Source organism: Stylophora pistillata, chromosome 11 (genome assembly GCF_964205215.1).
Source record: "Stylophora pistillata chromosome 11, jaStyPist1.2, whole genome shotgun sequence".
Taxonomy (NCBI): Eukaryota; Metazoa; Cnidaria; class Anthozoa; order Scleractinia; family Pocilloporidae; genus Stylophora; species Stylophora pistillata.
In genome coordinates, this window is record NC_142529.1 from 23731792 (window position 1) to 23744894 (window position 13103).

Below are 13103 nucleotides of genomic sequence, written 5' to 3' on the forward strand. Positions count from 1 at the left end.
CAGAGAGTGGACACGTCCCCATCATGTTTCTTCCTGAAATACTAAACTTGTTATTATCCACAAAGGGAACCTGCGCGTGTCTGACCTTTGCGCCCGTTTTACGAATTCAGGAAAACGGCGCTTCAATTTCAGGATGCTCTCTGCAGAGACTTCGGTTTTTGAACACCATTTTTAGCCTTTTTGTCTTTCTTAGGACAAGCTTGGAGAGTATGAGAGATAATGTCGCCCAAGTTAAGAGACATAGTGACCAGTAGAAGTTCCGGCCGTATTAACTCCAGCAAGATTTTTCCGCAAAGGAACTGTTAAGCCATCCCATACCAGCCTTCAGCAATAAGCACATTCCAAAGTGCTGAAACATGGTTCAACTTCTATCATTTTGTCACGATGTTTGTTAGATACGGATGATATAAAAGGATAAGTTATACACTGCGATTCATACAGTTTCTACGCTAGTATATCCTTTAAGAAACCGCGAGACACGGCCTTAAGTCAACAGGAAACTTTATCGAGATGGCAGGAGTTTTACTTCATATGAATTTGTCTTTATCGATAGACCGGAGGAGGATCACTCTAGAATGTTTTTAATATGTTTTGAATGAATTTGAATGAACCAGTTCTTTCTCTGATATTATAAGCCGCTGTCGCCTAGTAGGGGTGTTTTTACCGCCTCCCGGTTAGCTCAATTGGTTAGACCGCTGGACTGTTGTGCGGGATATGTTTTGAATGAATTTGAATGAACCAGTTCTTTCTCTGATATTATAAGCCGCTGTCGTCTAGTAGGGGTGTTTTTACCGCCTCCCGGTTAGCTCAATTGGTTAGACCGCTGGACTGTTGTGCGGGAGGTCGAGGGTTCGGTCCCCGGCCGGACCAATTCAACACTCATGGTCTCAAAATAACTGAGGAGAATGTGCTACCTTTCTACAATATCAAGAAATGGATAGACATTCTAGCTAGTCTTCTCGGATAAGGACGAATAAACCGTAGGTCCGGTCTCCTGCATCTTTAATAAGATAACTTGATTAGGTAGGGGACGTTAAAGAACGCACATCACGAGATTACTGTGATGGGATCTGCCCCAACAAATTTGCCTTTGTTGATTGTAAACTGCCACTGGCAGTCTGGTAAAGTCCCCCGCGCAGTATTGTAAGGCACATTTGATCATATCCACATGTTAATTTGCGCTATATAAACGTTAATTAATTCATTAATTCGTTTTAACCCTGTAACCCTCCCATGATTTCAAATTCGCGATTTTGCGAAGGTTTTTTAGTTTGAATCACTCTAGCTGCGCGTTTTGGGGAGCATAAAATCATTTTATTTTGCTTTGGTAATTCATTACGTCCTTATGTGTTATATGACTTGCGAGCTAGAGAGGAATACCGGCTAGCGCTGGTTAGTCCAAAATTATGACTCGCCGTAGTTCAAACTTTATCTTCTTTCGTCAACCAGAGAATCAAGTTGTTCTTCTCGAGCTTTGCTCTTCTGACTGTCATCGTTCAGTTCACCTTATCGGCATCTGTCGCAAAGGAAAAGGTAATTGAGATAAAATCATAGGATAAGCTGAATGATATATCAATTTAGAATGGTTCTTGGCTATGATCTTATATTTAATCATATAAGATAAATAGATTCTATGTTACTGTTGGTCAGCACAGTAACAAACAGTGTGTATAGTGACACAATCGACTGCGCCTCGAACCGCTGTGAACTTTTAAAGTCAATTTGAACATATTTGTTCGTCAAAATAAGCACTTGAGATGTCCTTATAATGTTGTTGGGTGTTTTCCAATGGTGCACAAAAGCTGTATAGTTCCTAGAAAGTAGATGCATCATATATCACGTGTAAAGCTTACTATGCGTAAAATCACCAAGGGTATTTAATGTGCTTATTTCGCAAGCGAAATTAGAACCATTTAAATACATGTACGTCGAAGTAAATTCTCCAGTTTTGAAATGAAATCTTCTTTGTTCTTAGGGCTCAGTGAGTAAATATTCATTGGAGTTGTCGGAAGGCGGAAAAAAATTCAAGGAAGAGATAACAATCGACACTACAAAGGGAACAGAGACTTTCCAAGTACCGAAGACATCGCCTAATGAATCAGAAGGAAATATAATCTACGATTTCAAAAGGGTAAATATTTAGTCGCATTTTTTGAATACGATCGCAGGGGTTGGTAGAGGCGATGAAGGCGAGAAAGACAGGTTTGAATTTCCGTCGGCATTTCCTGTTCGTACCCTATTCACATATTTATCTACTGCTGTTCACCAGTAGGTTGTTAGAGTAGTTCTTTGGCCGCTCGTTATTCGTTTCTTTACGCTAAATTCATACCTTTTTATAAGCATGGGACTCTGCTCGCTCTGTGAACTCCGTTATAAGTCTGTGTGAGAAACGATTTCTACTTCCTCTAATGACGATGGTAACTACTTGGTTAGCTCAGGTTGTAGAGCGCCGAAATGCCATGCGGAGGATCAAAGGTGTTAGCCCCAGACCGATACAACACTCAAAGTCTTAAAATAATAGACGAGAAATGTGCTGCCTTCGTAGTGACATCAAAAAAAAATGGTCAGACATTCTAGTCTCCTCAGGAAAGGACGATTAACCGTAAGTCCCGTCTCCTGCAGCAGAGGTTGTTAAATAGCTCACGCACTTCTCGCGAAGAGTAGGGAGCGTGGCTCGTGGTGTTGTGGCATGGCCTCGTCGCCACAAATTTCTTTAAACAGCTCAATGCAGTCTGGCCAAAGTCCCCCACAAAGTGTTGTTAAGCGCATTAGAGCATAATTATTAAGAAAACACCAATTTAAACTTCCAGTTTGTCAAGTGTTGTTCTTATTAATTTCCACGTTATTAATGAAGGCAATCTTTCGCATCCTTTCTTTTTTTAACCCTTACAACAACAAAAAACTGGTGCAATTGATTTTGAAGTTTAGACGGCCACCCTGCCACTCTTCGTCGGGCGAAGAGGAGTCGAAAATTTATGTTTTGCTAATTACAGCAAGGGGCAGCTGAGATTAACGCAAAGAAATAATAACGATAATTATTTTTAAGCTTGCAATGGTCTGTTGTATTCTCTAAAATGAGAGTCAGTTGATTTAATATCGGAAAAGTTTTTTGTTATCAGATTATGCCTAAGCTTTGTTCTAGTATATGAATTTTGTATCATAGTTCTTTAGTTAGTGTTGTGAAACTAAATAATAGTTGAAATACTGTTAAAATCTACGTATAGTGAAAGAATTACTAAATTAAATCAACTGCAGTGTTTTAAAAGCATTTCTACGACACGCTTTCACCAAAGGCACCAAAGATTCCCGACCAGTGTTTTCTTAGTCTTTTTAAATCTAAAAGATAATCTTTCTTACACCAAAGCCTCTTCAATCTGGGTAACTCTTGTCTTCTAATTCTAACTCTGGTTGACTACTCTCTTAGACTCTCAGACATTGATTCTCATTCTTCTTTGATGCTCACCGACAACAAAGTAAAACTCTAATGTACATGCTTGCATATTCGGTAGGCACGAGTAAGCAGGCTGGCCAACTGACCTTGGAGGACTAAACATTTTTTATCACATTGTTAACGCAGACCTATTTTTCGAGAAGCACACAAATGGACGGCAACATAGTTTACCTTCCAATAATCTGAACCAGTCTTTGACTGTGTAAGCAAAAACAACAACTTTCGTTTGGCTTCATGATCAAGGCAAGTTCAGAAGACAAACTAAGCACGTTCACTAATGGATAATAGACGTTAGACAAGAATGGCATAATTTAGAGACCCATCGTGACAAATAAAACCTAAATAATTTCGGACTTGGAATTCCTGCAGTAAATATATTTAAACGAATGACTAACTTATATGGAACCAGCTAAATACTTCATAACAATATGAATATGTTCACCAGAGACAATCAAGGTTCACAATATATAAACAAATCTTGGAAATGATTAGTAAATTAAATAAGATTACGGTAAACATAATAACAATGAAAATTATCAAAGTCTGAAAAAGTGAAAAAAGTTAAAAAAAAAAAAATTAAAAAGCTATAACTTTGCTAATGGCGACCATATGAGCCATATCCCTCTTTATCCTGATGAATAGGCAAAATTTTCAGCAAGTGTTTGAAATAGTTTACAATAGCGGAACTTAAGATATTCGCTAGTGAACTGTTCCAAAGTTTGGGTACCGCGACCTCAAACGAGCGGTCACCGAGAGTGACTAGAGTTCTAATATTTGGCTTTTGAAGAAGACGTTTGTCATTCGAAGATATCTAATGGTATTTAGGGACAGTTTTAAGTTGTGATTTCCAGAAAAGAAAAAAAAAACACAATTATTTCTCATCAATGGGTTGATCAGTCAGCAAATATTCCTCATAAAGTTGGCGTAGAACCAAGAAGAATTGTCGAAGAAAATACTGGACTCTCCAAAAAAAAAAAAAAAAGCTATGAAAAGGAGCCGAGATATCTATATAAATTATCATAAATGTTTACCAATCACAAACAATTTCCAGATACGTGTGAAAAGGTCCGTTCATCTCGAAGAGATTTTAGCCGCCTCTTTAATGCGGGAATTGTTCATGGTTTGACATTACCGGGAAGTTTTTTCAGCAACAGTGTATTGCCTTTCAGTTTACCACTTAGATTATCGAACCGCACACTTCTGTAAAATCTTATTAACACACTCCAGTACTTTCCACCAGCTCTCCATTTACAATTGGTAATATAAACGGCAGCGCGGATGTTCCAGTTTTCTTCGTTCCACTTCATAATTGATTTGCAATTTCTCCTTCTACCATAGGTTTCTCTGGATAATAGGTCTGTCAGTTTACATTACCCGATACTCAACAATATATTGAGACTTTCGGCCAATTACTTTACCTTCCGCTATGAAAAGAAAGTTTTTCGAGGTTAAATCTGTATTGATTTTCAGATTACCACTTGAAATACCGTAATAATCTGATAAAAAGTCCACTCTGATATTCATCAAGTATTTATTAATAGTGTAAGTTTTCAATTTTGGTTCACTATATCTGATTTGCAGTTTTTCCTTCTAACTGAGTTGTAGTTGCATCTAAATTAGTGCTGTTGAGAACTTGGTGATCTCAGTATGATGCACTGAAACAGTCTGGCGGAAAGAGGCCATCAACATCGCTTATTTTAAGAGTAAACTTATAACATTAGACTTTTCACTATTTTCTCATTTTGTTCCACCATTATTTTAACAAGATTTTAAAATACGTATCAGATTATAGCAAATTTTCTTTAGCTATAAATTGTTCAAATATGTAAATTACGTAAATCTTTATATTTTAAGAATTCACGTACGTATTTTGATCGAGCTTGTACAGCTCTTAGACGTTACCTGTCTAAATAAAACATCGATTGATATTGATTAATTGATCTATAAAAGGAACATTACCCTCATCCTCTCCCTGGATAATGTACATCACATCTGAAAGAGCTTTTTTCATATACAGTATGTACCAAGACAATTTGGAAGAATATGACATTTAGCTACGGATGAATACCTTTACTTCAGTTTAAGAGGAGAAAACAAGATCAACACCAAATGACTCGCGAGAACTTTTCTCTCCTAGTTTCATTACGTCGTAACATCTGGAAGGTTGTAATCCATCGAATATTGTTTTGCTAAGTAAGATTGGTCTAAAAGCACCACGTCACCAAAAAAAAGAAGGAAAAAAAACAGCTAACAAGGGGGCACATCGGTTGATATTACCAAAGTATTATTACAAAGCCTTTAAACCTCATGTCCAATACGATAACAGTCCACTTTAAAATTTATATCAAGATGAAAGAGCATTTTAAGGTTGATATAGAAGAAAGGACATATTTGATTGTTTATAAAGCTGTACCAAAGGACACTGAAAAAGTATATTACTTCTTAACAAAATTTGTATCAACGTATCAATAAACTTTAGCCGATGTTAGCTTAAGAGGAAGTTAAAAAACCACTATCAGTATCTTGTCTGAAACGGATGAAATAGATAAGGAGATGCTTCCTTATATTGTCAACTAAAATGACTCACGCAATGAGTTATTTTTTGGCCTGCAATCATCACTAGCACGTGATATAAAAGGAGTGGTTTACTAGACTTTTTCACAGAGTTCTAGATTGGATCTTCAAATTGAAGAAAAACTCAGAGAGACTTGATCGTTTAGAGAATAGAACACCTTGGAAAGCTAGAATGGTAGGTTGATTTAAACTTTCATTTTACAACATTGTTTGAAAATCAAAAAACATCAAACATGTTCCCTTTTTTCTGGAGAAAATCTCAAAGGGAATTTTGAGTCCAAGTTACTTTTTCGTAAGTGCTGAACTTTTAAGTGAGCTCTATGAAATGCACGCATAGCTCCTTCTTTTGGACGTTTCATGTTAGACGAAGCAAGTATAAGATCCTTGAAATAATCTCTGATCCTAAGGAATTTTGTTTGAGGTCGCCTTTGTATTTTTGGTTTAGCAACTTGCCACAACGACAAGCCTGCGTATGATAACCTCGAGTATTTTTGGGAGTTCGAGGATCATTTCATGAAACAATCGCTAAAATATCATCAAGAAACAAAACATATTGCTGTAAAAGTAGCATTTCATAAACCCTCAACGAAATTTGCGTTCATTTACTGACTAGCTGTTTTTGCACAGAAATTCAAGTTGTTGTTTTCGTGTCTTGCCTTGCTGGTCGTATCTATTCACTCAACCTTTTTCATATCAGAGGAGAAGGTAAGTGATCATGTGATATGATATCCTTGCAGTTAAAATACTTTGTCAGGCACAAAGACAATGATAATTATCAAAGAGAGCATGAACATGGTCTTAATTCAAGTTGAAATTCTCTCGAAGAGCCTACCAAAAAAATGTGTGGTCACCAGTCGGCAGAGTCTTTGGTGCTGAGGAGTTAAAAATTTACTACGTTAACATTGGGCTATTTCATACGTGGTTTTTCCTTTTGAATAAAGATCGGTCGTTCCAAGTTCAGTTTCTGTTTTCCATAGTTTAGTAAATATGATGCTGAAAAAAAAAACAGTTTTTGAGTAAGTGTCGTCAATCTTCCTATGAACCTTTTATTTTTGGTTTTTGACTAAAGGTAGCAGAACTGGACATCTATTTTTGATATGTCGAAGTGAATCGTCCTGTTTTTAAATGAAATCCTCTTTGTTCTCAGAGCTCTGTGAGTAAGTATTCATTGGAGTTGTCGGAAGGCGGAAAAACATTTAAGGAAGAGATCGCAATCGACATCACAAAGGGAACGGAGACTTTCCACGTATCGAAGACATCGTCTGATGAATCAGCAGGAGATATAATCTACGATTTCAAAAGAGTAATTTTTAGTTGTATTTGGTGAATTAAATCCCAGGTTTGGGTAAATTTGGTGAAAGGGAGTAAGAGAGGTTTGAATTTCCGTCGGCATTTCCTGTTCGTACCCTGTTCATATAATTATGCACCGCGTTTCATTCTAATAATACTGAACTCATTCTCTGAAAACCTTTCCACCGATAAGTTGTCTAAGGACTTCTTTGCTGTACCCATCATGTGTTTTTTTTAGCTCTCCCTATTTGTACCAGATTACTGTTACTATTTTTTAAAAGTATGGCAATATACCTGTATCTCTACTTCTTCCAATGACATTAATAGCCACCTGGTTAGTTCAGGTTGTGGAGCACTGGACTGCCGTGCAGCAGGTCAAGGGCTCTTGTTACTATCCCGTTCCACACTAAGAGTCTTAAGTTAACTGAGGAGAATATCCTGCCTTTGCTGCGACATCTGCAAATGTTTAGACGTTCTAGTCTACTCAAATAAGGACGAGAAAACTTTGGTCACCGTCTCCTGCATTTTCTCTGCACTGGTTAGCAAGTAACGTAAAAGGACAACGCACCTCTCGCAAAGAGTAGGGAACATAGCTCCCGATGTTATGGCCTATTTTAAATTGGGAGTACCTACAAAACTTTCTTTGAAAAAAAAGCCATTGTAAACTTCTCGATGCAGTCTGGTACAGATCCCACTATATGTTGTAAAACGCATTAGAGCATAGTAATTCGGATATTGCGCCATATCCATACATCTTTATCATGTTAAGTTTCTCAGTTCATTGCATCTGTGTCCTCTTTAGTGTTTGCTTTTCCTTAAAGTTGTGACTAAAGCTGGATCTATTTTTCATGCAGCAAATGACAATGATTCATATGGCAGAAGATAAGGCGTGCTATATGGCGAGTTCAGTCCATGAAACTCCCACACCCGCTGTTTTAAAGGAAGCTTTAGAGACGGTAAGTGAGATTAGCTACGCTCTCACCCTGGCTCTCTTACCGTCAGCCTTAAAATTTTTTTGGCGTGTGTGATTCCTAATTCTCATAAGCTTGTTTCATTATATACTCAGCAAACTCCTGGAACAGGCGAAGACTTACCAACTACTTCAGTTGAAGTGCAAATGAAGGTTGTGGGACTTCTTGATGATCGTTCAGTGCTGAGTGATGAAATGGCGGATTTGTGTGCCAATCTGCCAAGTTATGTGGTCGTAAGCAGAGCTATGAACGTAAATGACGAGGAAGCTATGAACCCAAATGAAATGGAAGCTGATGTGGAATATGATGAGGATGTTGATGGAGTCATTGACGAGGGGGCCGATGATTTCCCTGAAATAAGCGACCTAGATGACATTGCTAACGCACGTAAGTTATACTTAATAATTTTTTGGTAGGGTAAGGGATCGAGGCCAGGCTAATGGTGGGACGTGGATATAGCATCTCTTGTCCTTTTCTTAGACAAAATACCGCAAATCAAGAGAAAAAATTGGTTAAAAGGAAGAATCATCTCTCCAATATTATTCCTCGCTGACATGACAGATAAAATAATAAGTTACCTAATGAAACTGATGACTGGCTCTGCGTGCAGGTAACATGTATTGAAAAATGTGTCCTGATTTACTCTCCAGCAAGCGAGGTGGGCCATGTTTTCCGCTTGGAATTAGCCATATTGGTCCCTCATACGCTCCCATTTGGTTTCTAGACTTTGAGATTCTAAGGCAACTTCGTTTTTGAACAATTGTGAAAAGTGCGAAATGAGGATGTGTGCTAACCATAGGCTGGTATGCCATATAGTATCCTGGGGACAATTCATGCGCTCATACATGATTTATATAGACACTAATTCGGACACAGGTATTTGACACAAAAGGCCCTTTTAGGGGGGAGAGTTTAAACATTACCTTGGTGGAGAATTTCATGCTGATGTGTCAAGACTTTTATTAGGAATACACGTAGTTTAGTTTTTTTTTTAGTGAATCCTTCATTAAAAAACTGAATTCGCCAATCTTGCTAAAGTACAAATGCCCGGGGGATGGAGGGGGATGGGGGTGGTGATGAAGTATTGAATTGATCAACGCACAACTAGAACTCAAGTAAGATGTACGGAACGTGATTTTTGCACTAATTACATTTCCCCTCGTGTTTATTAGGTGAGAGACGCCAAATCGGACGTAGAGTCAGACGCTGGGTTTGTAACCGGGTATGTAATTGGGTAACCCGACGGATTTGCAGACGTGTGTTAAGGAACCGCCGTTGGCGTCGTGTATGCCATAATGTCCGACGGCCGATCTGTCGCAGAGTTTGTAGATGGGTGACACGAAGAGGATAGACTCTTCTCTCTCGAACCAAGTGTCAAAATGTAATAGTAATCTTTTTTTCAATGAGAGCTTAATCCAGTGGCGCTTTCTTTTGAGCTAAAATTCAGTTCCAGTTTGAAATCCTATGATCTAAAGCAGATTATTTTTTTTTCATCCAGATTTAAAACGTGAGATCCAACTACAAACATCATTTTTCGGCAAATTTTTAACATGTTTAGTTTTATATGTTGTTGGTACTTGGAAAACTGGCTTCCATATAAGATATCAGTAAACCAATCGATAACGTACCTCAGCTTTCGAGAAAGTTAATAGGACACTAGGAATAGAGATCATGTCGTAGAAATGGTTCTGGATAAGGAACATGTTGTGCTTGAATTTCAATTCGCTTAATCAGAAATTTTAGTAAGATGGAAAGTGTCCTTAATTGTATTTGAGGTTTTTACATCTTAGCTGAAGTTAAAATGATAACGATAAGGATACTGAAATATTAATGTCCATTAGCACGGTTCTTCTTGCGGTGGAGCGTTTTTAATACCTGGCGTTTAGAGAGCTACTCCGCAGAAAGCTGAATTAGTACTTAGACAAATAAACTAAGTCCACTGGCTTAATCGCACCATATTTTATAAGCCACACAATTTAGATTTGGTAGTATAAACTGTAGATGTAACTAGAAGAGCTTTTAGTTGGAAATAAAGGCACTTGGTTGAAACACAACGCACCTGCGAGAGTCAGAATATCTACTTTTCGTTTTTCAGTTTTTATTCTAGCTTCATTGCGATTATCTATAGTAAAAATATTTTTCTGTTTCCTTCGTGAGAGAATTTTTCGCTCAAGTGTCATACTTTAAATGCAAACCAAAATACACGGAGCGCGCAGAGAAAAGTGGGGGATTAGTCGTGATTGTTTTGTTTTTTTTTTTGTCTTTCATTTGATTGGTCGAGAGGTTATGGGGAAGAATGGAACCTAACACATGGAATCACAATATCGGGGTCTCGGTAGAATGGGCAGGTGCCCGTTTCCAAAAATTTTTGGTAACTACCGCTCCCACGAAGACGTTCTCGGTCTTTCGTGATAACAGTCCAGTTTTAAATAGTTTTGAATATCATTCATTGAGGGTATTCGTTAGATAAGATCATGTGACACTCTCTAGGGATTTACACCTGCTCTTCTATTGCATCATCTAACTATTAACCTCGCAGTTTCGTTGTTCGTTTTTTAGTCACTGTTGTAACCTTCTTTCGGATCGGAATAAACATGAATTTCTTGATATTTGCTACAGATATCTAACCATCTTCTAAATATCCTCAATTTTTATCTTGAGTTTAAGCGTACCGCTTGAAAAAACAAAATAAAGACCTTTGTTGGTAGTACAAAATACTCCTACAATCTGATAAAAAGTCCACTCCGATAATCATCAACATTTATTCACAATGCTGGTGTTACTAAAAGGGTTATAAATTTTGGTTCACCGTATCTGATTTGCGGTATTCTCGTCTGACTTAATTGTATTGGCAACTAATGAAATCAGTGTTGAAGAATTTTGTGATCTATCGAGGGAAGATTCTATACAGGACATTAGCAACTTTTTCAATTCTCGTCGCCTGCTTCCTGGAGGACACAGATATCATGAGCTTAGGATATGTGCACAATAGAAATAAAGTTGTAAGAAATAGACAACTTTTTTGAGAGACATGTTTCGGCATGCTTATGCCATCTTCAATCAATGAGCAACAGAACGTGAGTAATTATGTAACAGTCAAGTAGATGAATAAAATATTTACAGTATGATGTAATACAAAAGCGGGTACTAATTACAACTTGACACCAAACATCAAAGGTGTGAACTAAAACACTAGAAAAGTGTTATAATGCTGTAATTGTTTGTTACGTTCAGGGTTCAGGTTAGTCTCCCTCGCAGCCGTTTTTTTTTTGGATGTCACGCAACGCTCCCCCAAAAGAACGGCTGCTGACAACCGAACTACATTCCTTTCTCTGAATTGGCCAATCACAGCTCGGGTTCCATTTTCAGGAACCTTTTCGAACCAGACTCACCTTTTGAGACTCGTCCTATCAGATATCGTTTTCTATCGCGATCCTCATGTGGAAAACACAAGACAAATGGCGGTGCTTGAAGGAGCTTTTCGCAAAGCATCGTCAAAGTTCAAAATTTTCGAGCTTAATGCTCACCAGAAGCTTGCAATTAAAAGATTTTAGTCGAGAAAGAAGATTTTTTTGTTAAGTTGCCTACAGGATCCGGGAAATCGTTAATATATCAAGCACTCCCGCTCGTGTTTGACCATGTTACCGATGAAAGTGGTCATATTATTGTTATTGTTGTTGCGTTGTACCAACGTGCGGAAACACTCGATGATTCGGGCCGATTTCCTGTACCGGTGATAAGAAGCCACAAACATAACTAATCGGGCTCGCTCCAGCTAGCAGCGGACTGGCAAATGAAGAAGTACAAGTAGTGTAGGAGACGTTGGCCGGCCTAAATTGCAGTGTTCTCGAAGCTTCGCCCGGTTTGCAAGCACGCGCTTTTTTCCTCCTGATCTCCATCTGTATGTCGAAGCAAGCGTTTAGCCCTTGGCCTAGATTGAAAGGCGTCTTGCATTTCCTTTTGATTATTGATGTAATTTATTGTTTCCTATATATTCTGACTTTTATAATCTGTAGCAACCTCTTGAAATAGTACGAATAAAGAGTTTCAGTTCAGTTTTTAGCTTCTTCTTTCTCAGTTGCTCGCTGAAACTTTAACAACCGCTCAAACAATCTAGCGTTCGTGTCGTTGGCATAGCAGTTGACGTTTATGTTAAGCGTAGATTCTATAATTTCAACCAAATTGTGAGAAGTTTTCCCAAATTATATACTCTATCTTTACCAGGGCACAACGATGAACATGCGAAACATTTCGAGCTCTCATCGACAAATTTCTTCAGTGTTTCTCCCGACATGATAGCTAGATCATCTGCCACATCCACATTTTCGCGTGAAACCTTACGTCATTCAGATTTTCTGGTATGTGATTGGTCTGTTCAATAGACCGCGACCAAACCGAAAGAACAATGAGAAAGGAATGTAGTTTGGTTGTCAGCAGCCGTTCTTTTGGGGGAGTGTTGCGTGACATCCAAAAAAAAAAACCGCTGCGAGGGAGACTAGGTTCAAGTCTGATCTTATTAATATAAGAAGCTTTGAGTTTTAAATCAATAGCGTTGTTAGCAGAATCCAGAATACTAAAGCAAGAAAAGGGAGTATTTGTTCTTACATGAAGGAGATATATTGAAATGCTTAAAAATATGCGATTTTTTATCGCTTTCCGTGTTCTCCTTTATCCTAGTAAAGAAGTGGCAAATAGCTTCGCCAATACAACGGGAATTACATCCCGCACAAGAAAATTGATAAACTACCATGGATTTTAGAGCATCAGTAGTACGATCTTTGACACTGAACATGTGTTAATTTTAAAAGAAGTGAAAA

The 13103-nt window shown here is 38.0% G+C and overlaps 1 protein-coding gene across 1 annotated transcript; it reads left to right on the forward strand.

The window, feature by feature from the left end:
* The first annotated feature begins 6056 nt into the window (after positions 1 to 6056).
* Positions 6057 to 10511, forward strand: LOC111347674 (uncharacterized). Its single transcript, XM_088738066.1, has 6 exons — positions 6057 to 6200; positions 6653 to 6730; positions 7173 to 7328; positions 8170 to 8271; positions 8382 to 8673; positions 9459 to 10511. The coding sequence occupies exons 1-6, from the start codon at positions 6198 to 6200 to the stop codon at positions 9635 to 9637; spliced, it is 810 nt and encodes a 269-aa protein (XP_088594192.1). The 5' UTR covers positions 6057 to 6197; the 3' UTR covers positions 9638 to 10511.
* Positions 10512 to 13103: the final 2592 nt, after the last annotated feature.

Coding starts and splice junctions, on each gene's coding strand:
- LOC111347674 (XM_088738066.1), top strand. Junction 6,731..7,172: donor TTTTCATATCAGAGGAGAAG/GTAAGTGATCAT, acceptor CTTTGTTCTCAG/AGCTCTGTGAGTAAGTATTC. Junction 7,329..8,169: donor TAATCTACGATTTCAAAAGA/GTAATTTTTAGT, acceptor TTTTTCATGCAG/CAAATGACAATGATTCATAT.